Source organism: Falco punctatus, assembly GCF_963210335.1.
Source record: "Falco punctatus genome assembly, chromosome: 2".
Classification (NCBI taxonomy): Eukaryota; Metazoa; Chordata; class Aves; order Falconiformes; family Falconidae; genus Falco; species Falco punctatus.
In genome coordinates this window covers 44,723,860-44,748,661 of record NC_137581.1, presented here as the reverse complement: position 1 = coordinate 44,748,661, position 24,802 = coordinate 44,723,860, and the positions used below count along the sequence as shown (strand labels likewise).

At 40.5% G+C, this 24,802-nt stretch overlaps 1 protein-coding gene across 8 annotated transcripts in view; it reads left to right on the top strand.

Annotated features, from left to right (window-relative positions):
• KLF12 (KLF transcription factor 12) overlaps positions 1-24,802 on the top strand; it is a 279,952-nt gene that overhangs the window by 57,830 nt on the left and 197,320 nt on the right. For 7 of the 8 annotated variants that reach the window (XM_080374430.1, XM_080374423.1, XM_080374427.1 and 4 more), the window contains exon 2: positions 11,571-11,634. The exons of the other annotated variant lie outside the window; for it this stretch is intronic. In XM_080374430.1, coding sequence (XP_080230556.1) covers positions 11,614-11,634 — 21 coding nt within the window. In that variant the 5' untranslated portion in view covers positions 11,571-11,613. The remainder of the gene's footprint in view (positions 1-11,570; positions 11,635-24,802) is intronic. 8 annotated transcript variants of the gene reach the window in all.

Sequence of the window (24,802 nt, the reverse complement as noted above, 5' to 3'; positions counted from 1 at the left end):
TTGCTTCATCTTCAGTAGCAAAACCTTTTCGATACAAGAACATCGTGTGAGACAGGTTGTGTTTTGGTGGCATCTTGGAGAAGGTAGCACCATCCACCTGTATTACTAGCAGTGAATTCAGAATATTGGAAGAACAAATATTCTGTTCTCCGTATTTTGAATCTAGTGAATAATCAGGAGCACAACTTGGGATATAGAAGAGATAATTATCTTTTGTATATAAAAAACCACATCAACTTGAAATCTTTTGTAGTTAGTGGTGCATTAAACAGCCAGATGGAGTCAGAATTTCTTTTCAATGGGAATAAAGCCAGTCTCGGTTAACACGTGAATGTGGTGGTGTTGCAGTAGTGCCAGTGGATGACTGGTCTGCAAAAGAGGGAAGCTCGGGGAGAAGGATGAAGCAAGAGCTGTGATAAAAGGAGTGGTGAAGGTAGGTGGGACAGTTCACAGAGGAGCACTGGGTTCACAAACTCTTCACCACTTTTGTCTCCGATTGTATTTTTAAACTATTTTGAAGCCACCAAAGGTAAGGCAGTGTGGGGTATGAGACTGCTTGCTCCCTGGAGTGAGAGCAGGGTAGTCTGGTTAACAGCCCCGCACCGCTGAAGTTTGTGGCTGGAGGTGCTGATTGCAACACAGATGTCTGGGCGAGCACAGGGGACGGCTATGCTTGAGCTGGGGCGGGCTGCTGCCTTGCAATGCCCACTCACCTACCAGAACCTGCCCTGGCAGTGCGAGAGGCAGAACGGGACACTGGCAGTTGAGAGGGGGAGCGTTTCCCTGCCTGGGTCAAGTGTCAATGGGAGCAGGGTCTGGAGTTGGCTGTGTCTCAAGGGTAGCTGTAGGAATCGTGAACCAGAGAGAGACGGGACGACACGTGAGGCTTGAGATCTGGACAACGGCAATCTTTCTGTGTTGGGTAATGTAACTGAAGGGAGCAGCTAGGAGAAAAACCTTGCGGAGCTCTGGTGGTAGATGAAGGGCAACCAGTTGAAAATCAGCGTAATTGTAACGGGGAAAGCTGTGTTCGCTATCTCTTATTCAATTAAATCACTGGAATATTTTTCAGTAGTTAATGTAATTTCGGAGTTTCCTAAGGACTTCAAAATACTAGGTAGGTGTATTCCTGGCGTTAAACCGAGGATAGGTATAGCCTCAGGTGCGTCTTCAGCTAGCATGTTTCTCCTGCTGCCGGTTAGTTGAACTGCTTTGTTAAGTAGAGTAAGTCATATGCCGTGTCAGGTGTTACCTGCAAATCAAAAGAGTAATCAGAGGGAACTGGTAGAAAAACACAAGCTTTGATTGTTGAGGGGTTGCTGAACCTGGTCCTCAGGGAAGCGGTGAGTGTAGTTGTTCGTGTCATTCATGTTGTTCTGAGTCAGGATGGGTTTGTAGGGGTTACAGATCATGGTGGTTAGCCAGGAATAGTTTCAGGTTTCTTGAGTAGGAGTCTTTGAGTCTTGCCAGAGGCGTGCATCATAGACTCAGAGGCATGCATCATGCAAAACAATGTTGATACTGTCGTGTCTATGTTGTTTTTCTGTTACACCTGGAATATTGAGGGGAGGAAAAAAAGTTTACCTCAGTGGTAATCTCCTCCAGTATTTGTGTCTTCGTTGTTATTAAATTATTTATTAATGGTGTTTATTAATTTATTTGTTGCACCCTGTTCCCTGAAAGATAACTAAATACAAGTCCACTTGCTAGCTTGTAATTGGAATGGTGGAAGTGTGAATTTGGGATTGATAGATTTCACTGGCGTGACAGAGTATGGGACTAGCCAGCCTGGCCAGGCTCCAGGGTGAAAATCCTTGGTCTTTAAAACTGTGGTTTTCTTCATGTAGTTTGTTTCTCTGTAGTGCTTTTGTAGGATTGTTTCTTTGGAGTGCTTTCCTCTCTAGTTTAATAAACAAAGCAATGCAACTTCCTTACCATCCTCAGTTTCCGATTTTGTAATAATTTTTTTACGGTGGTGTCCATGTAACTGGTGAGCAGTGTACTTGTGTTAACTTCTATGTATTACCTTGGTATGCAGGAGGCTTACTATGGGTGGTGTTGCCAAGTAAAGTGCTTGACAGTAGTATTTAACTATCTCAAGTTACTTGTTTTTCGTTTTTTCTCTCCAAGCTCTTTTAAAAATGAGATGCCTTTCCAAGTCTGCCTGGCTTCATTGGAAATGACGATTTTTAAAGTCTTAGAATTTGGAGGGTTATATAGGAAAACTGAGGAACCCAAGACTTGTTTAGAAAACCAAAGTTCTTAAAAATGTTAGTACCCTTCAGTACTCTGCAGACAACTAAGTACCATTTTATTTAAAATACTTCTTGGTCAAGAGCAGTTGCTGGGCTGACTGCAAAGGCAGTGACTCAGGCCTTGCGCTGCCTCTTTTTCTCCTTTAGCTACAGAGCCATGAAGGGCAGCTAGCACAGGTGTAGGTGTCTGTAGGTAGGCGAGATGAACCCGCCAACTGGCAAGGACTTTACCCACTAAAAGTTAATTCTTCAGGTTATAATTTCTGGGCTGTGAATGTGAGTCATTGCTGAGCCACAGTTAAGGGGATGGATTGTCCATGTTGGTCTGCAGAATGAAATGGCACCGGCTTACCGCGTGCAGGTGGTGAGTCCTGCAGGCTGCTGCAGTCATCCCAGTAGGAGACTGGAAGGTCTAGATTACTTTTGGAAATCAGGCTACTTCTGGGTTTTGCACTTAAATATATAATCAGATTTGCAGATGAATTCCCCTCCTGGAATACTGAATGAAATAGCATGTTTATTTACTCCCCAGCACCCCCCGGCCCTCAAAAAAAGTCTTAACTGATGGGAAACTATCAGATAGGGAAGAAGCAAATATATTTCTATTTAAGCAAGCTCAGGAAAACAACCAGAGCAACTTTATCTCCAGTCAAAAATAAGAGGCCTGTTAAAACAAGGAGAGAAACAATGAGGGCTAGGGAGGCTGGTGGAATATGATCGGGTATGTGTCAGGTAGATCACTGAAGATGGGCGCTTTTTCCCTAAGGTTAATTATGGCTTGTGGTGAACTTTAAAGTGTTTGGGGAAGTTTGAAATGCTGGGATGGAGAGTTTCCAATGGAAATTCTCCAGGACCAGTAGGGAGGTCAATTTTACTTTCTACTCCCAAAGACATCAAAAGCATGAGTATGGTTCAGTGGCTTCTCCGGATTTCAGATTACTATTAGAAGATTTGTAGCTACTGAATCTGGTAGTGGAGCTGTTTTGAGCCGGTCAATACCGCATGGGAGTGTTGTATACTTAGGTGTGGGGTTTTTTTCCTTCTCTGAGTTTTTTCCTGCAATATGTTGAGGGATAATTATTAGTAATAATGCTGCTCTGCCCTTCCAAGAAAGGACAGGCTAGGAGAAAATACTTTAGAAAATATTAAGGGAAGCACTTCTGGTCAGTTGTTCAATTTTAGATGTATTTATTAAAGTAGATGCTTATCAGCCACACTTACAGGATGCCAGCCAAATAGACTCCTTACGCTGATTATTAGCATCACTGCTGTCACATAGTGCCTCTGGTTTAAAGCCTGAATATGTACCCAACACCTTCATGTGCACAGATATGCTGTTTTCTTGAAAAGCATAACTCTGAGCCAGGAAGTGAGGATGGCTGGGTTTCTTCGGTGTGTATCACAACTTGGAAGACCATTTTCTTGGTTTTCTTTGCTTGTTTTTCTCAGCTTTGGGGTAAATTGTGGAAGCCTGTCTTCTCTTTGCTAGCTAGAGAGGTCAATGTTGTCTCATGCTTGTTGCCACCTCTGATTTGAAGGAGCGAAATAGGTTGGTTTGAACAGATGGATTTTTGCTAACTTATTTTTTTGACACAGTGAGGTGGGACTTCCACACGCAGCTCACTGGGCACTCCTGAGGAGGTGACCATCTCCAGGCCAGAGCTTGGTAAAATGAGATGTTGGCTCTTCTACCTGCGCCAGCTGTGGGGGCAACAGCACTGATTTTACAAGCACTTCTGGTGATACATAAACTTGCAGCTTGTTTAGCTTTCTCTGGTGCTTGTGGGAACGATTTTGTTCCCTCTTTTAAAAGAAGTTTAGTGGGCACAGCTTATTCTGGTTTTGCTTATTCTGAAGTGGTTTTGCTGTGAAAGTTGGCACAGCGCGCTTGACACTGACTGTGGTAAGGGGAAAGCTGTGTGATATTTCATCCGCAGTGGGATGGTGGTTAGTGCTGTTCTCTTAACTTCTTTCAGCATCTTGCACAGTGTAAAAGGAGAAGACGTGCCAGAGTTTATATAAGCTACTGCATATAAACAGTTACATTTTTTTTGTTCCTACTCTGATTTTTCTACTGTCCTGGTGTTTGCTCTGAAGGCAACTGTGAGGAGACTCTCTACAAAGTTTTGATCTGCTTAAGGGTAGTATTTGCCAGCTGAGGCAGAATGAATCTGTTTCAGACTTCCTTGCAGGCTAAATCTCTGGTACTTGTGCTCTGTTACCAAATCACAGGATGCTCACCATAGCTGGGTTAACAGAGAGCAGATTTTGGCAAAAGTCTGCACTGAAGTTACGCTTGTTCCTTTGGGCTTGTAGCATGGGGCCCTAGGTGTTCAGCCACACTCCCTTAGATCAGGGGTTACCACCACTACGAGAAACACAGATGCGCAGTCCACGCAGAAAGCAGAAATCGATGCTCCACCGAGTGTCCCGAGGAAGCTTGTGACCTTGTCTTTAAGCTCTGGCTATTTCATTTACAACTGCATACAAGTGCAAGGATTCTCATGGTCTTTGGGATTGAGCAGCCTCTGAACAGGAAATAAAATCCTTCTTTAATTTTTGAATGGGTTAGAATATAAATTATCTTAGAACTTTGAAAAGAGAGCATAAGTACTCCTGCCTGTACCACAAGTAGAGCTGGCTCAATTCTGGACTTTTCGGTTTTCTTCTGAGCATATATATTTTTAAATATATAGTATTATATTTTATATATTTATTATAATATATATTATAAATACATATTTATATATATTAAAATAATTCTGAGCATAAGCCTAGTTTCAGTAATGGTATTAAATCAGAAGAGGGAGAGTGGATGATAACATTTGGTAATGCTAATCCTTAATAGCAGGCAAAATAAGAGTATGAAACCTGTACGGTTAAGTCTTTTTATGTGCAGCCTCTGTAGATAGTCTGGACTCTTGATGAAAGGTGTGCTGGAAAAGTTGATCTTTCTGCCTTTCCACACTGTGATGGTATGGAAGAACCACTGGCAGGTCTGTTCCCTCTTACCCTACTTGAAGCATGAGCAGTCTTCCTGTGGGACACCTCCCTTCTGGATTTCACTCTGACTTCATTTTTAGTACACCTGATCACATTGTTTTATCTGAAGTGCAAACAAAATGTAGAAACACAGCACACATGATCCCAACCTGAAATTAGGAATAACCTGTTTTTAAGTGTTACTGTTTTGTATTTCCTTTCAGATGCTCGTAAGCCCTTGTGAGTAGAAATCTTGGATAGCCATTATCTGGAGAGTAATATATACTGTTTTGCTGAAGAAAGTCTGAAGATAAGGGGGAAAGATCACTTTCTGTTAAATTCCAATTCTTCATGCGTTCAGAAGCATAGTTAAATTTTGCAGCTTGGCTGAAAATCCCGTGTGGTTTTGGTAATATATTAGAAAGTATGCTTTCAGCAGATTAAGACAGTTATTTACAAAAATATTTAATCAGTTCATGAAAAATATGTGACTGTATGTTCTGCATGTTTTTATATTGATATACCTACCTGTATATACACACGTGTGGGTATAGATATATTTGTGTATGAAGTTGTAACTCTTGTAACAAGAAAAGGGCCTTTAAGTCCTTTGTACGCAGGCTGGTAAATAAAGTTTTAACTCTAATGTGGCGTTTGAACTGTGTGTGAGGATAAGGTGGTGAACTAAGAGGCCTTGCGCTGAGTGTGTGCACCGTAACGAGAACATTTCCTTATGTCGGAGAAACTGTCCAAAGTGATGTGTGACTGTGTTTATCAAAATTGTATTTTATTTAGATCTAACTAAAACCAATGTTGTTCTATTTAAACTAGAGTTGTGAAGGGAGTATCAAGGTTTCAGAGCTATCCATTCAAACAACTGACTGTCAAAGATGGTAACTACTTTTAGAATATAGATTTAAGGGGGATGTAATGTTTTGCTGTGTTTTCCTCTGCTCCCTGCAACTTATTGCACTATTCTAGAGTGACCACTGATTATTACCGAAATCCAGGCGTTTGAGTTGTTCATTACTTCTCCAGATTTTAACTAAATCTTTTTTTTTTAATGTTTACAATATATTAGTTTGCACACACACACATAGTTTCATTTCTGTACACTGGTACAGTTGCAGGGTTTTTAAATTATTACTGAAAGAAATCATCTTTCCCAGAGTAATAATTCTCTCAGATTATGAATTGTAGCGTATTTTTATATAATTATTCCTGTCAAACCAGACCCTTAAGTTCTAGGGAGAACAAAGAGTTCTTGGAATTCATCTTTAAGTCCCAGAAGGTCTGGGACTTATCCTTGAAGCTGTTAAGTTCAAAACAATTCATTAATGTCAAATAAAAGGCCCCATAAAGAATAATGTTTATTCCTCTAAGCCTCTACTGAAAGGCTGTGTAAGCACTCCTTGAAAGTTTTAATCATTGAATAAACCTTTCAAAGGGTGGAGGGGGTGGAGCATGGTGTGAACGTTGTGTTTTCGCTTAATGAATCATTCATCCACATGTGGCCAGCTGCATGCTTTTTTCTATAGAAACAGGTTACTGGAGTATAGCGATTTTTTGGGACGAACCCAAAACAGCAGAAAAACAACACAGCTATACAGTCAGGTGAGCGAAGGATGCATTTTCTTGTGCTGCCGAGAGCCCAATGACATTGAGATTGTTCTGGTTTGGTGTAAAAATGTTGGAGGCATCACCCCAATAAGGCTCAGTTGAAATCAGGGTGGATGTTCAGGAGGAGCTGCATCACCCTCCTCATCCCAAACTGCAGCCTCTTCAGCTTAGGTACCCCAGGGTTTGAGCTGGTGGCAGAGGTGTTGCTTCTTACCTTGAATCGTAATGTACTTCAGTAAGTGCATGCATCTCTTCTTTCTCTGTGCTAGATGTCATTCTTTGTGGGAGTCTGGATAAATATTTCAGTCTGTAGGAGTTCAGGAGAGCTAGGTATTGCCTAGCAACAAGCATCCCACTTTCTGCCTCCTGCTTCTCTTTACTTTTATTAAAATACCACTGAAAACCAGGAGTTGAAGCATTAAGTTGATTTTCAGAAATATTTTGAGCAGCTTAAGGTATTTTTGTTATGACACTGTGTCGGAGCAAGAGAGAAGTTGGGGGGGGTCTGGCATCTTAAACCAAGTAGCTTCATTTGCCTCTTTTGAACAGAAATCACAACCAAAGACTAGCAAAAACTTCAGCTGATGACAGAATAAACCTTATGATCACTGCTGTTTAGTAAGTAGCAGGTAGCAAGTGCTCCTTTGGTCCTGTGAAGTCTATAAAATATATAGCAGTTGCACTTAACCTAAGCTGAACGCATTTTAAGCTCGATCACCTGGTTCATCTGGCATCTTGAGATGGTTGCTGGTGGGACATTGGCTTATGTTGGAATTTCAAGTTTTAAAACTTTTTTTACAGACAACTTTCTGGAAAAGTGTTTTGTCTATTTTCAGTTACGGTGCTACTCAATTCAGTTTACAAATATTCTGAGGGCTAGACCCAAGGCGAGAAAAGGAGGCACTTGAAGAAAGATTCAGGTAGATTTTGGGGTATGCTGATTCGGTGCAATACTGCACACATTTTAAGTGGTGAGGACTGTTGCAAATCTGTAGCTCGTGGTTAATCTGTGTTTTACCTGTAGCTCTTGTAGAATGTCTGCTTTATGGAGTTTACAAATTTCCCTCCAAGAATCGGAAACATAGGAAGAAAGGGCATATGGCTACTGTTAATATAAGGGTTGCCAACCTCAGTGCTGGGTTTAGGATAACCTGTGTTTCTTCATCTCTGAATGCTGCTGCAACTGTGCTTTCAGTGATCCTGCCTTACCTGATGTTCAAGATGGTCTTTGTGAGTTTGGGAGAAGTTGCACTCCATCTTTGGGGAAGTTTGATGTGACTCGGGGCCTTTGAAAGGGATTGCAGGAGTGTAAGTGCAGATTTAAGGGCTTTCAAGAGGAAAAGTGCATACTTTTGAAGTAAAATAAATGATGCAAGAAGGTGATGAAGAAACACAGTTATGAAGATACACAGTTATGCCTAAATGCGGGGGTTTGCTTTCAAGAGGGAAGTTAGTAAGTCCTGATTCAACAAATGACTTAAATTTGTGAATGAGTTGGTCTTTTCCAGATATATGTTGCCATATCTATCTAAATTAGAAAAGGGGGTAAATAGCATGAGGAATAATTTGTAACGGTATTTATAGGAATTTACTTTAAAAGTTAGCAGTATGTAAAAGAGATGTGAAGTGATACCAGTATGAACTTGTTTTTTAATGAATGAACGTGGGTTTGTATGTTCAAAAATATTCTATTTGTAGAGTGAGGGCAGCTTCCAACACATAGTGGCCTCTGTTTGTCTAAAAATATACTCAGTGTGATTGTTCTGACACCCTTTTCATGTTCCTTACTCCGGTCTGTGATTCTTGTTCAGATCCACTGGTGGGTGGGCATGCTGCCCAGATAGGGACTACGGGGGCATTTATTCTGATCAAGATAGGTTTTCAAAATGGACCAGGTGTTGTATTTTCTGGTTTGTTTTCTCATGCTGTAGCAGGAAGAATGTGATGTTACGGTGGCATTCATTATCTTCATAAATTCCTGTGGTCTGAAAACATGATTTTAAGGTGATGGTTAGCCTTTGGCTGGAAGTGGACATAATTTTGTTTGCCGTGTATATTTCTTTCTTTTGGTTGAAACCAGTGGTTTGTTAGACGCTTTGCTCTAAGATTACTAAAGAGCCCTTTTGATGTAAAGGTTTTGAATCAGGTATATTGTGCAGTTGTCTCATTGAGTAGATTTTCTTGTGGTATAAAACCCACTTGATACAAATGGAAGGCACTTCTGTTTGGACTTTCGTGTTTGTTTTCATATTTCTGTTAGTAGAAACATTAAGATTTCACAGTAGACTGCCGAAAACCAAAGTCCAGAGGAGGATTGACAGTGGTAACACGTGTGGCATAATGGCTGCGCTTGATCTGTAAGGGACGGACAGTCTTCGTTTTTCATATGCATTTTAAGTTGTTTTCTTTTGAGGCTGAAACTTTTCAGCTCTCCTGAAAATCAGGCAATGGATTTGTGGAGTTATGATTTAAACACTGTTTACAGATGAACAGTTTACTCTTCATCTTCTCCCCAGAAGCAGCCTAAAATAGTTGCAGTGAAGATACCTGTGGCCTGTATGGGTGGCATGTGTAGCAAGTGTGCATTGGCCACCAAAACAATGCTCTTGGTCACCCTGGTGGTCAGTGCTAAGGGATAACCCCTGTCCTACCTGCCAAACTACAGTTATCGTGGTAGAGCAGCGTTACGGGATGGTGGAACTTGTGGCGTGCCCTGCTTGTGCTTGGCAGAGAAGAGACAAGCAAAAGGTCCTTCCATGGAGGAAAGCACCCCAGTGATGCAAGGGTGGGCAGTTCAGTGCTTGATAAATTGTGCAGACCTGAAGAGAATTAATAAGCAAACACAATTACTTGTCATTGCTAACGAAGCAGCTTTTTCATGAAGAAGGTTGCTGTACATGATTTAATAACACAAAACCAGCTGTGTCTGTGGCTAGTTGGGTAGTGCTGTGTTAGCAGTTCTGAAACACATACCCTTGTTCTGTCACTACAGCCATGGTAACTTCAGTTCATGTGTAACTTGAAGCTAAATTGCATTGCAGGAGCACATGTGTCTGCATGTAGGGAGGAGCAATGATGAGAAAACCTGGAGAACTGTCAACAATTACAGGTCAAACTCTGTCTTCCTCTGATAGAGACCCCATGAAGCTTTTGGAAACATTACATTTAATTTTAAAGATCTTTAATGACAAAGTAATTTCCTGTTCAGGTTGGATAACCACATCATGCAAGTCCAGGATATGGAAAACCTGGTCCAGTTTTCCCATTTTTGGACATTAGCACAGAGAAATTCAAAGATCGTTCTTCAAGCGTGCAATTAAAAAAAAATTATTCTGCTTCATGAAATGGAAATTTTGAAGCACTTGAAATAATAGTAAGGGGAGATTAAACAACTAAAAGGCAAGAGTCTGCAAGATGCATGGGAGGTGAGGCAAATGGTCTACAGTAGTTAGCAGCTCTAAGCGTACAGTGTTCAGTTACATTTAGTTAGGGCAGTCTTTGTGGTGATTTTGTAACCTTCTATGATTCACATGACTACTTGGGACTTGTTTTTTCTATTAAGTTAATATTGTCCTAGAAATGAAAATCGAGTGCATGATGTTTAGTCAGTATAATAGTAGTTTGAATATTTACTCATTTTACATGCTTAAGGAGCATCTTGTCATGTTTTCAGTGTAAAAGTTTACTTGGTGTCTGGAAACCTGTTAGTCATGTTGTTGTATATACAGCAGTAACGAAATACTGGGTTGTGGCTTGAAAACGGGCAGGTGATGCTCCACTGCTATTTGAAGGATGACCTTATTTTGAATAATATTTTGAATAATATAAAAATAAAAGCAGATGGCTTATAACAGCTCTGACAGCAGATTTAGATTCTTGACTTCACACCATTTCCATTATTAAGAGAGACATATGCAAGCAGCATTTGCTTCCAGATACGTGCACATATTCTGGCAAGAGGTTTAAGACGTACTGTCTATTGTTTAAATTTTGGACATCTGAAGCTTTTTCTTCTCCCCAAGGCTTTAAAACGTTAGACTACTGGATTATTATATTTTCTTAAACCTGAAGGAGCCTTCCAAAAGTATAATGTAGTATTTAAATCTCTACATATATTTTTCTTTTATAGATTCACGTGGAAACATAACTAAAATAATCATTTACCCGTAGGAAACCTTTCAAGAAATACATATTCAAATTTTTTAATGGTCTTGCACAGTTATTTCCCATGGCTGGAGTATTGGCTGAGCTCACTAATAAATGTATTTGTGCTTTTATTGTGTTGTTGTCCAGCTCTGACATAGTATTTCTGGGAAGCACACTTTGAAATACCAGTAAAGAATATTCACGCTCAGTAACTGCTGGAAAGTTTACCTGTACAAACACAGGGTACTGATATATAATGGGCCCAGAAGACTAGTTAAAGCAGTTGGGATTTAGTGCCCTCAAGTAACAGCTCAGAAACTAAAGACACTGAGAGTGTTGACTAAATTCATTAGTTAAGGTAAAACATAAAGCTTTCTCTGATACACTTTCTGTCATATTTATCCAGTTTTATTTAAAGTGCTTATAAACTTAGTGTCCTTCTGACCTCTGTTTTACTATGGAACAGATGTCCAGGGTTAAGTTTTTATTTACATATACAGTAATACTTGAAAAATCAATGGACCTCTAAAAAAAATAAATCAAATTATATTATCTTTTCTTTTTCAGGATTGAAGTGGATCTAGGAACGAATGGATGACTGAATATTCATATGAAGAGGAAGGCCATAAAAGTTGGTTGACATTTTTACAGCCATATGCATTATACATAATACTGCTATTATTAAACATATTGTGTTACAAAACATAATAGATGAAATAACCAATCTGAGCTTCATATACCGTATTGTTTTTCAGGCAGGGGAATACTATAGCTTAACACAGCTGTAGCTTAAAGCAACAGTTTCTGACCAAACCTTGAACGTTAAAGGGAAACCTTGTCGTACGTTAAGGAAATAGGTAATTCCTTTGAAGCCAGGTGTTCGAATGGGCTGGTGCATAGTGGTGTTCATGATTCTTATGTGCAAGGATGAAGGGAGAATGAGAAGTGTTGTCTTCCATTACAGCTGCTGGCTATGAAGTTTGATGCGTTGTGGAGTGGTACTCAGGCTCCACATTGACAAATGCGGTTTAAGAAGTCAAATAGGATATGATATCTTTGAAAATATCTTGGTGCTTTGTTTTCTTATCATAGACAGATGGCTGTCTTACAGCATGCGTTTTCTGTGCTAGTTGAAAAGGAAGCAGCTGTTAGTGGACCTCCATGCTTTACTGACTTTATTGTTATGCTTTGTAAGATGATAAAATTCAGTAGGCCATGACATGTGTCAATCTGACTTGTTGGTGACTGTGAGTTATAGGCTTTGGCTAGGATGCTACATTAACTGGTTCCTGCTAAGGCTGTTTAAACAAAGCTGACTGTGCCTGTGGGTTTGGACTGGAGCGAATGAATTGTAAGGACAAATGCAGGGTGTGCGGTACAGCGGGATGCTGCTCAGCAGCTCAGTTAAGTAAGGCATTCTGGAAGCTCTTCTGTAGTCGAGGAGCAATATGTTATGGTGGAAAACCTCTTTCCTAGACAGCTTTCTTCAAACCCCTGAATTCCAGTCAGGGGTGGGAACAATAAAAAAAAAAACCAAAAAAACAAACAAAAAAAAAAAAACCAAAAAAGCACACACACACACACACCCACACCCACACCCCAATTTTTTCAAAAGCACGGGGTCAGTTTTGTACCAGAAATGTAAATCTATAGTTATATTAACTTGAGCAAAGTAGTTCAGAGGACAAATATTCTTACTTATCTCAGAATTTGGGTTTATTAATCTTTTGGTGGTTTGGAAGTTTTACAGTTTATAAACAATTGACTTGGATATGAGATAGCTTACTTTCATTCCTTCTTGGGTATGTTTTGTGTTCACAGCAGGTAGTGGATGTGCTGATCCTAGCTATCTCCAGATTCACAAGCAGCGTAAGACCTGAGGGAATCATCTGTGTCTTTTATCCAGTCTTCTGAAATAACAGCCAGCGAAACAATCTTTAGTTCAGAAGCATCCATAGAACATCTGCTTTTTATATGGCAGGTCCCAGAAAATATTTCCAGCCTCCAGGAGCCAAATGTAAACCCTAATAGAGACAGCAAGTGGTATAATAGCTCTACAGTAATGTACACCACTTCTCTATGGGATCAAGGACCTGTATTGCCCAGATACGAACCGGCAGTTGTTGCCTGCTAAAACCAGTGCACAGAGTGTTGAGGAATTTCTCTTTGGTTTGATTGCTGACGTGTCAGCAGCCGCTGTCTATACTGATGTCTGATAGCTCGGGATGGGCTCACATCATAGCGGAGCAAACACTTCCCTGCTCAGACCTCCTGGCTATGAATAGCAGAGTGAAAAACTGATAACTATCCAAACCTTGCTTGCATCTTCCACAACTGTAGTGATAAAATCCTGTACGTACAAACTCAGGGAGGCTATTTACTGGCAGAAAGAGTGAGGGGGTGTGAAGACAGAATTATTTATCTGTATGCTATCTCTGGATATTGTTGTATTATGGTGGACTCCTCATGCTAACCAGAAGACAGCACAGAGCATTACTACCATAGTGTGGTAATGTTTTGCATTGAATTGAGGAGGAACTGGGCCAGACTGGAGGACCTTCTTGGGTATTTGGCTTGGGAAGTGACACCAAGGCAGAAAAAGTGTAAGGATTTGTCAGATCTATGAGGGGGACTGTCATAACCAGAGTCTCTGCAGAGGAGGAAGACCTTCCAGATCAGGCAAACTCAGACGACTCCTGGACTTGTGGCCTTTTCCCAAGTTTTTTGGGAAAGGCTGTAGCTGTGTGAGAAACGCAGCACTGTCAGCTCTGTATCTCTGTTCCCTCTCTGCTTTTGCGTTTCTGGTTCGACACAGAGTGATGGCAGAAGGAAGAAGTACAGGACAACGGGGTAACCTATTTCTTGTCAAGCCATAGTTCCACTCTTTCATGCTCTTCTGATGGTGTCCCACAGTAATTGTGGGGAAGCTGTGCAAAATATGTGCTGATATAAAAGGGGATAGAGTTATTTCCTTACATGTTTTCTGTTTGGCAGTCTTTGCAAACATAGAGTTCTGATTCCAGCTGTTAATCTTTTATATTAGGAAAGTACCATGATTAAATCCTATCACTGAATGAGAAAAAAATCTGGTCATGTGGAGGAATTCTAAGTCTGAGGCTAAAAATACCTTTTCTGGGAAGACTGATTCCAGAAAAATTAAGTAATAGAAGTGGAGAGGGCTCCTCTGTGGTCACTGTTAAGATCGGCTGATAAAGTTCTGCTTCCAGTCACAAAGAGATTGGATTTCACCCAGAGTCCTGCCTTAGCCTTTCACTTTATTGCTGCTTTGCTAACCAAGTTTTGAAAGCTTTCTATTGCTGACATGAGTACGTTGGTATATCATTGGGGCTATAAACAGCTTGGGTTGCATTATCTGGATGTTTTATTGCTATATTTTAGGTCTTTGTTGGTCTGCCTCAGACCATATCGTAATATATGTAAATGTGGTTTTATATAAGCAACTGATGTCTAAGCATGAATGCTGCTAATGAAGAAAATATGAACATTTCTTTTGTCTCATAAAATGAGATCAGATAAATCTTTCCTAGAAGAATGCAAAATAAGCATGATGGCGTACATGTATGTTGAATGCAGGCAGCTTACGATGCTTCTATGTTTTCCATAATAACAGCAACTGAATCCAGAGGTTCAGGTCTAACTTTTGAATCTGACATTCAAAGTTTGTGGTTTTTAGTTTACAGGGATTGAGTGTGGATGTATGGAGATGAGAGACCAGAGCAGGAGCTGGTAAGGAAATGGGTAATGGACAGGGAGGAGCTATAGCTCAAAAAGTCCTGGGAAAAATAAAGATCGAGACTTTAAACCAAAAATGAGTGGACAGGACTGAACGGAGAACAGAGAGTGAAATTAAAGGCAAAAAGAAGTTGGTCAGATTGGAAAGGCAGATCTGGGTTGTACTTAATGAGTGGTCTTGGGTGCAGTTTCCCACTCACACTATGGTTTCACAAACAGCTTGCAGAAATACTACTGGGCAGTTCTTTTGATCAGGCTTTATGCCGTTTTAGGCTATTTAATGTTCAAAAAATGAAAAACAGCACAGGGCTGTATTTAATTCAGTGGTGTTAGGAGATGACTGCTTATTTTCTAAAGAGGTCTACATGATAAGCCCCAAGAAGTATTGCTATCTCACCAATGTAACCTGTGTGTCATATCTCAAAAAAAACCTACCAACCAAGCCAAACCAAAAAACAAAGAGCAAACTGTCTCAGCTGTTTAGAGGGAGGGACTCGATACAAAGGGGTGTTTAATCAGCTCTCCAGAGCTCATCCCATCTCAGCAGTCTCCCAGCCTCTGATGTGCCCTTGCCTCCCTTCCTCTGACCCTGGTGTGGCGCAGGGCAGGGCAGGATGCAGGTCCTCTGAGCTGCCAGCTGCACGCATGGTGCTGCACAGTGGTACCCAGCTGATGCAGTGAGGGCAAGGCTGCTGTTAAGGGTGACCTCAGCAGGCTGGAGAAATGGGCTGGCAGAGACCTCAGCAAATTCAGCAAAAGGAAAAGTCCTGCACCTGGGGAAGAACAACCCTGTGTTCCACTGCAGGCTGGGTAAGCCCCTTGGGTTGTCTCATCAGGCTTTGGAGCTACCCTGGTTTTGGGTGGAGTTTGGTTGGACTCATTGGACTTTCACTACTTACTTTTGTTGCAATTTTAAAGTCTGGCAATGATAAGAATGATTTTATTTTTTATAATGTATTTGAGGGTGTTTCAAGGACATTCTATGTTTTTATTTGCATAGTCAGAATATTAGTAGCAGTGTGGTGATATGTTTGTTTTTTGTTGTCAGCTGTCCCCTCTGTATCTATTACAAAACAAATGCAGTTTTCCTAGAAAGAAAGTGACTGCTCTTAAGTGGTCTCACATCTAACATCATTCAGTGGATTCTTGGAGTATAATTATGACTAGAAATATCAACAGGATAAAACATATTAATCTCAAGGGAGTTATTTTGCACTGGCCATCCATCTATCCTTTCTGTCATGTGCTTTTCAGTTTAGATTACTCTCCAGCAAAGAGGCTGTAGTTTGATGTTTTGTCTCAATTCATTATGATTATAAATATCTTGGATAAAACAATGTAACAAACAACCACTTAAAAATGACTGATGGCCCTATTCAGCAAGACAGGGAGACTCTGAAGTTCTTTTGGTTTCATCTGTTGTCTAGCATTTATCAAGATGGGTCCCTTAACAGTCAATTGGTGGTTGATAGTTAATGAATATTTCACAGTGTAAATAGATAGCAGGCAGTTTGTTCTCTGGAGCCCAGGCATATTCATAGGACAGATCTGCTTTTACTTTACTGTCACTGAAAAATGTAAAGCTTATGCCCAAACTGTAGAGCGAGAGGAAAACTTTTCCCCAAACCTTGTATCGAGGAAAGGGAGGAGCTGTAGAGATTTTCGTTCTTTTTCTGTTCCTTGCATCGACTGCTGCATGTTGTGCTGTCTCTTGCTCCCATCCTCTCCCGCTGGGTGCCAGCACAGCTGACGGGCTGCTGGAGGCCCGTGCACTGTGAGCAGTGTAGCTCCAGGGGTTGCTCACTGCAGGCTCAGCCCCACTGGGAGTGGGGTGAGGTGGACTTGGCACTGATTCCCATAGCTGAAAAATTGCTGGGGGCATTTTAAACACTGGCTTTTTCCAAAGAGAAAAAGTCATTTAAGATGCCTGCAACAAACCCCTTCAGCTTGACATGTTTGTGTTGCATACGATCTTGTTCCTCTTCTTTCTCTTTGTAAAGTTAATGAGTGATTTCTGGGAAGACCCTGGTGTTCCTATTAGCCTTTCCTTATGACCAGCGGTACAAAATCTGTTCTACGCCACTTATTTCTTAATTTCTGCTGGGCGGTTGCTTTTATAGCCTAAATGATTTCTTAGTTATGGGTCCTGGGTCTTGGCACCATTCCATTAATTTCCCAACTATTTTGGTTTGTTTACATGGTGCTCTTCAGCAGCTGTCTTGGGGCGGGTATCGAAAACACACACATACACATATATTTACACAAAAAATCAGTTCATAGGCATGAGGGCCAAATCATATTTAGTGCTTGGCTTCTGAACTGACCATATTTAAATCAGGTTGGATTATGATTTTTGAGGGTTTTGTTCTTGCATTTCATTCCTGCCAGTGTGGATCGGGGGCAGACACCTAGAAAGGATCATAACGGTTGCTTTTAAGTTTCATATATCAAAAATACAATATATTTTAGAAGTGTTAGTTTAGTGGTTGAAGATGGCTGTGGTCTTTTCAGCACCCTTACACTTCAGAAAGACAATGGAAGTAGGCATGGCGTGGGTTAGACTCTCCTTGTCAAAGCCTGGTCTACTGCAAAAACCTCAAGCTTTGTTTTAAAATCAATAAATACAGAGATCTTCATATATAATAAATAAGGTTGTATTTTCAAATAGTTGATGCAGAGCTGCCCAAGAGGCTTTGCTTAGAATTGGGAGGAGTGTCTCTGGCCCAGTAGCTGCTCAGTAGCAGTGTGCAGGGTTTGCATCCTTGTGGCTGCATAGTTTTCTGCTCTGCTTGAAGCAGCTGTGAAATGTTTCAGGTGCATTGATTTTTACAGCAGTTCTTAAATAAAATTCCTATTTATCAAACACTTTTTTTTAAATGGGACGAATGGAGAATTGCATAAGAAAGGATGGCAGTAACCTTCATGTGAGGTGGTGCATGGGGGAGTAAGGCAGCCCACATTGTAGTGCAGCTTACAGGAGAGCAGTTAGTATTGAATTGACAAAATATGATGAAAATGTGGAATATTTTAAATACCAGAGTTCTTTTCACAGTTCATGTATTAAAATTACTAAATGTCATTGTAAAGCAAAAGTAAATCTTGCTGGTGTTGCCTAGATCACTCCTCCAGGAAGAGATGGGTGGTGTGATGACTCTGTGGTTAGTAAATTGTGGTTGTAGGTGAACTGTGTTTAAGAGCCTGCTTCAGCACCTATTGGTGCCTGTTAAACTACTTCTGGAAGTTAATAGATATCCCCCTACAATTCTAATTAGTAAATCTGTTGGCATCTATCATTTGTATTACTTACTGCTGTTGATCGTAAGGCTTGGTGTGTGATTGCATATTTTTTTCATATTTTTTTTTTAATTATTAAAGTCATGCAGAGGTTAAACTCCTCCTGTGATGAATGTCCTCCTGTAACTGTTGCTTTGGGTTTTAAAGTTGGGAGATTTTGGGGGGTGGGTGGGTATTTTTTGTGTTTGTTTTTTAATTAATTTTGGGAGTGAGAACCAAAATACTTCACCTTGAAAAGTTTAGTTGAAGCTGAGAACAGAAATAGGGAAAAACTAGCCTGTGAGCATAAAATGACAGATTGCTCTATAATGGCAGGCACAGACACTCTTGGTTCCTATTTCTGGTATTTGAAATGCGTGGTCTGATGGTGTTCCAGTGCTGGGAGGGAGAGGAGATGTATGTGCTACAAGCAGAGCTCTCGCTTCTCAGGAGGAGCACAAACGAATGCCGCTACCTCTTGTAGTCTCCAAAAATGCATGTTGTAGACAGTATGAAATAAAATGATGGAAGCAACCCTAAGATCCAAGTAAAAAATTTTAATGTGAGCATTTCCTCAGTTCTGGCTGCAGCTGCGTTTAGTACCTCAGGACTGCCAAGCCTGTGCCTCAGGACCTGCTGTATCTGCCTCACTGAGTGCGTTCACTTCAGGGAGCAAACCTCGGCTGCAGTGCAAGTGATGCCAGGTCCTGCATGCCCACCAGCCAGGGTTAGCCCCCTCCATGCTGCTCTTGCTGCAGGTATGCTACTGCCTTTTGGTGTTTGGGTGTCTTCCGGTACTTTTGCGGTGGTCCTGCTGCTGCTTGTTTTTGTTGGAGATAGATGCAAGCCTGTTGGTGGTGTGTTTCCATCACATGAAAGTCTCTGTTGCATGTTGTGGGCTCTGGTGTGAGGCTGTGTGTGGGGCTCTGAGGGAGTGGGCTTGGTAGGACCTGTCAGACTGTCAGAGGTTTGTGCACGCTGTAGCAAGACCGGGTTAGGTTTTGGAGGAAGCTGGCTGGAGCAGTCCAGACTAGAGCTGGGAAGTGAGCAGAGCGTATTGCCAGTTCAGCTTAGCTCAGGAAGTGCTTCCATAACTGTCCTGGCCCAGCCTGCTTTGGCTGGCCTTGTGGCATGGCCTTGGGCTATGCAAGCTAAGTGGCTTTTGGAAGAAGCCAAACTGGGAGGTGTGCTCCAAAAGCTTACCTAACATCTTCTGATTTCTCATGGGCTGTTGAAAGACACAGGCTGTGGGTATCTTCAGCTGAACTGAGAAGATCCTGTTGCAATAATTCTGCTGGCTGAGGGAGGTTCAAGCTCTGAATCCATGAGCTTACGCCATGTTCCTCTTTGTTTAGTGGTGTTTCCAAAGCAGTTGCTGTTTCAAACCGGCTTTCTTAGTTCATCTTTAAGTCTTGCTAATCCCAGTAGGGACTAGTTGTAAGTGACAGGACATAGTCCAGGGAGTTAGGTCTTAAAGGCCTTGATTCCTTTCAACTTCAGTCATTTTGCTGAAAGCTCCCATCTTCCACTAGTTGGCAGATAGCAGTAGGCATCTCCAGAGGGCAGTTCTTCCCATGGGATTACTGTGTCCTCCCTGGAAAAGCAGACATCTCCTCTGCCTGTAAGCCATACTGGTACAGACGCGGCGAGTACACCAGGCTCCACTTTGCTGGAGTCATTCTCCAGTCCTTGGGTTTTCAAGGTATCTCTGAGCATCCCTGCTCTTGCAGCTTGACTTCTCTGCTGCAGCACGTTCTTGTGGGAATGAAAGAGCAGTAACTGAGCTCAATTCACCTTTTATTCCTAGAGCACTTAGAGAACAATTATACTAATTCTAATAATGACTAAATTTATACTACTCCAGAGAGGGAGGCATAAGGCATTTAATTTCAAAGCTGTTTGACAAGACCATTTTGATGTGTGTATTTTCAGAAGTATGACACAAGTTTCCAAAGCGCCTAATGGGGAAAAAAAAGTTTAAATTCATACTTTCAGGTTTTTGGTTTCCAAGAAGTTGAATACTGTTCAGTTCTGTTGGGCATGATCCATGAGATAAGACGTGTTTAAACCAGAGACTTACGGGATTTTCTACAACTTCCTGTGTCATGATGACCTGTTCCTTGTCATTAGTTACCAGGGTATAAGTGTTTGCATGGAAAACAGGGACGCTTCTATTGTGGGAGGTATTAATTCTCAGTATCATGAAGCAGCACAGATAACTGCATTTTAGAATTAATCTTTACTTCTCAATGAGAGGGAAAACCTCATGGTTCTTGGTCTGCACAGCTGTGCTGATTAAGATACATGGAACTAGAAACTGAAATACTACATATGCTTTCCTGTTTTCCTCTTCCTACATATCTGACAATAAACATTTAGTGCTAGAAATAAATGCATTTGGATTTTAGTATTTTTGACATACCATGGAGAGAATAATGTCAAACAATGGCAATTTGTCACTTCCCATATGAAGGTGTAGAAGAACTTGTTAGAATTCAGTAGCTAACATGTAAGGAGAAGGCAGTTATTTTAATACTGATACCCACTGGTAACAGACCTGAATAATGATTCCACTGGATATGGTATTTCATATACCCAAGGACATGTGTCTAAAAGAGAAAATAAGCTCCTGGTATTAATCAAAATGGTGACCCTCTCTTATGCTTCCCACATGGTGCTTCATGTGTACTCCTGGTGATTCATTAAGTCTTTGTTGTGCAGAGGTTTAATGATGAGTCAGGAAAGAGCAAGTTTTCTGCTTTGAGGCTGTTACTTTCTTTTGAACTTTGTTATTTACTTAAGGGTGGGTTTTTTTTTTTTTTGTTTCTGTTCAGTTTGATAGCAGTATGCTACAGCTGTGATCACTGCAGTCAGCTACTATAATGGACATGTGGGCATAGCTCAAGTGAAAACAAAAGCCTTGGCTTTCAAATATTACAGGTAAAATATGCACTGAGGTTCCACCTTAACTTCTAAGCAATATGTAAGTGTTTCAGCATTTGTATTAGGGGGGAACAAAGCCCCACCCGAACAAACCAACAAAAAAGATGTCCTAGAAATAGTAAGATTCATAACATTATTTTTCCTTGGCTTTATTTTCCTGGTTTTGGAAGATGTGGTACAACCCCCAAAACCCAAACATTTGGAGTCAAGTCTGAGTTTCGTTTAAAACTGTATGAGCTTGGACTTTGGTGGTTATAAAGGGAGATGACAGTGAGAATCTCTGTTGCAAATTAAGTGGTAAGGAGTTTCTTTTGGTCTTAAGATGATGAAAATTAACTTAGATGTGTAGGTCGTCTTAAGTGCAGTGGAACTGAGATGATGTTTGCTGAACTACTCTTAGGAGATTTACATAGTGGATGAGATACAGGAGCTCCAGGCAGCATGACAGTGGAGTTTATTTTATTGCAGAATGTAAAACAAGTGAATGGCCTTAATAATCTCTGCAGAAAACAAGGATAATCTTTTTTTTAATATGCAGAAGGAGAGCCAGAGAGTTCATAATAACTTGGCTATCTTTGTACAAGGAGCCAAATCTTTCATTTGAATAATCTGGGTCCCTTTAACTATCATACTGTCTTTACTCAGGACTTTCAAAGCTTTTCAGGAACAGCAAGCAATGTGTATGTCTCTGAAAATACAGCTTTTATGCAGTAAAAATATACTATCTGCTAATAATTTGTGGCTTGATAAAAGTGGCTCATAAGAGGCTGGGTAATTATCCTAACTGCTACGTATTTCAATATGTGGAAAGCATTTATAAACCAAGCTTACCTGCTATTTATTTCTGTAGTGGTAATAATAATAATTTCAGAAGTTTTAGAACCTTCATAACTTCAGAGTGGGTGTATGTTGGAAAGAAGTTTTAATATTAACATTAGGAGGTTTCAGGCTTTAATTTACTCAAACCAGTTCACCCACTTTGGTGTGGGTGGTTTTTTTCTACCTCAGCTGATGATATCTTTCAGCATGGAAAGTAGACAAAGAAACGCTGGAAAAATAAACAGTTAAATGTAGATGATAATAGCAACACCCAACTCGTATGCTTCTCAACTGTGTATTTGGCTTCAAGCAAGAGTTTTGACTGTTACTTTACTCTGAATATAAAAGTTCCATTACTCTTTGATCTGTAGCAACAGTTTGCTATGATCAAGGCTACTTACAACTTTTGCCTGAAGGAAAAGATTTACTGTTGGGCATAGCAGGTTTCCAAAAGAGTGAATGATGTCCTTAGTTTCTGGTTTCTGTGAGCTATATGCAGCTTAAGAATCCTTTTGTATTAACCTGATGTCAATTGCTACTTCTTTTAGAAGAGTCTAGGCAAGTAATTCATCATACAGTGTTGCACAGAAACATAGGCCTTTATTTGCCTAATACGAAAGCAGGTTATTGGAAAAAGAGGGCAATGTTGTGAATGTAGCGCTCCATAAACAGGGTTAGCTTCTGCTTTTGTTCATGAGAAAACTTTAAAATATTTCCAGTAATTTCAGTAGTGATGGGCAATACCTAGTCAGTCTGCTAAATATGCTGTGCTCCATTCTTAATTCCAGGGTGCAGGCCGGGATTAGGGATTCATTCTGCTAAATTTACTCTGGATACTGGGTAGCAGTTATTATTTATCAGTTGATGTACAAAGATAGAATTTTCTTTTCACCAGTTTCTTCTGGCTGGGTTTCTAGTAAACCAGTTATTTTTGTCTAGTCACAAGTCTGTATTGGTAACAGTTACTGCAGTATGTGAGGGAAGGCACAGAAGTAATAACCCGTTTGCTTTTATTTGCTGGGGTCTGTCCACATCATGGCTTGGTGGGATCAGAGACTGAGGAATGTTTTATAAGGACAGAGTTGTTTTCATCAGAAAGTGTTTTAAAACACTGAAATTCTTCCACTGTGGTGGCTCTGAACTCTCCCACGTGGGGATCTTTAGAGTAAATAAATAAAAGATCACACCAGGCAAATGTGATTTAAAGTGTCTGTAACTGTTCTCCAAACAGCGCTAAAATCCTAAATAAGATATGAGCAAGGCAAGCAAGGGGGGAAGTTCACATCAACCTCCAGACTTCACAACACACTACGTAGCTATGTAGCACTAGACCATAAGGACACAGGAGAGGATCCTGAAGAATCATGGTGTCCAAAAGAGCCCTCTGGTCAGGACAGCTTCCTCACCCCTGCTTCTCCACAACTTACCCTACTTTAAGGTATATGTGCATTCACCTTGGAAAGAAGTCTCTCATTTCTAATCCAAACATAAGTGACCTAAAAGTATTTGCCTACTTGCTTATCTAGTAAGTCAGAAAAAAAAGGTGTTTTTCCATGCTTGCATGAGATAATGTTGCATTTGCAAAGGAATTGAAGTGCTGGCTAGCGTGGCTATGGATGTTTTATTAAACTGTTGTTTGTTTAGTTAAAACTCCTGAAGTTTTCAGTTGGAAAATTTTCTAAGTTACAGAAGTTTTAAAGGGAAAAAAGAGTAAGTATCTAGTTAGTAACTAGTAAGTTATCTAGTAAGTAACATGCTAGTTGTGTTGTTGCAGCATGAAAGTGTCTGCCTCCTTCACTTCTTTCTGAGGTGGCAGCTCAAAAATCCTTATTATGCTTAAACTGATGAACCCATATTCCTTGCTAGTGAGGAGTGAAGCTGGGCATTTCTGTCCTGCATCAGCTTGGACTGCTTTGAGCCCTGGGGGACGTTCCATGTAGCCAGCCAAGATTTTGTCCTGCATGGTTGCTTGTTACTAATCTCTTCGTAGGCCGTGCAACATGGTGAACATGTGAAGTACTTAACTAGTATCCACCTTGCAAAATTTCTGAGAAAAATTACCCAATCCAGGCATAAACCTTTATGTCTGATGCTAGAGCAGTTGTATGGCAGCTGATGATGGTAAAAATGTGAAGTATTATTTGGTAACCTATTTTAAAAGGCTTGCTTTGTCTCACTGGGGCTCTGCAGGGCTTGATAATTATATATAGTCATGACAGTATTAACGGTGATCTCTTGAATTAGTCTAGTAGTTCATCACAGTTGATCAGTGGCATGGCTTCACAGTTTTAGTGTATTCAGGTGAATACTTCATTTTGTGTTTTGTAACAATAGACATAATCCATTGACTTCACAAGTATTCCTTCAAGTTAAAAATAAATTTGGAGTTCTCATGTTTTTCAGGCAAATGACCATTCACAGAGAATTGTCATTACATTAAAAAACAAACAAACAAAAAAACAACCCCAAACAACAAAACCCAAAAAATCCTACCTGAACATTTCAGAGACTATTTTAAACTTAAGAGTAAATGATGATGACTTTCACAGTTTTCACTTGAGTGAATTATTATGCCTGGCACCAAACAGGTGATAGAATTGCCATGCTTTTTTTTGATATAATTCTTGAAATGCAGAATTTATTAATGTCTTCAAACAATAGGAGGTATACCTCCACATACAAAAGGCATACACATGCACCCAAAAGTTGGATGGAGGCTTTGTGTTGATTACACTGAACCAGGGGATGGACATCTGAAAAGACAGCACCAGCAATGACATAGCTTTGGTGCTTTTCATCACAAAACAGGAGCTGGGTTCCTGACAGATTCTTTAAGGTGAAGTCCTCTGAGGAGTGATTTTTAAGAAAAGGCATTTCCTGAAAGAATTCTTATAATTCTTTTTCACTTTACCTGTGAACTGGTGACTTGGCATGAGCTTTCAACTTGAAAAGCATTCTTGTGAATCATATGCATTGACTGAGGGAATTACTCCCCAGATTTGTGTCCAGTT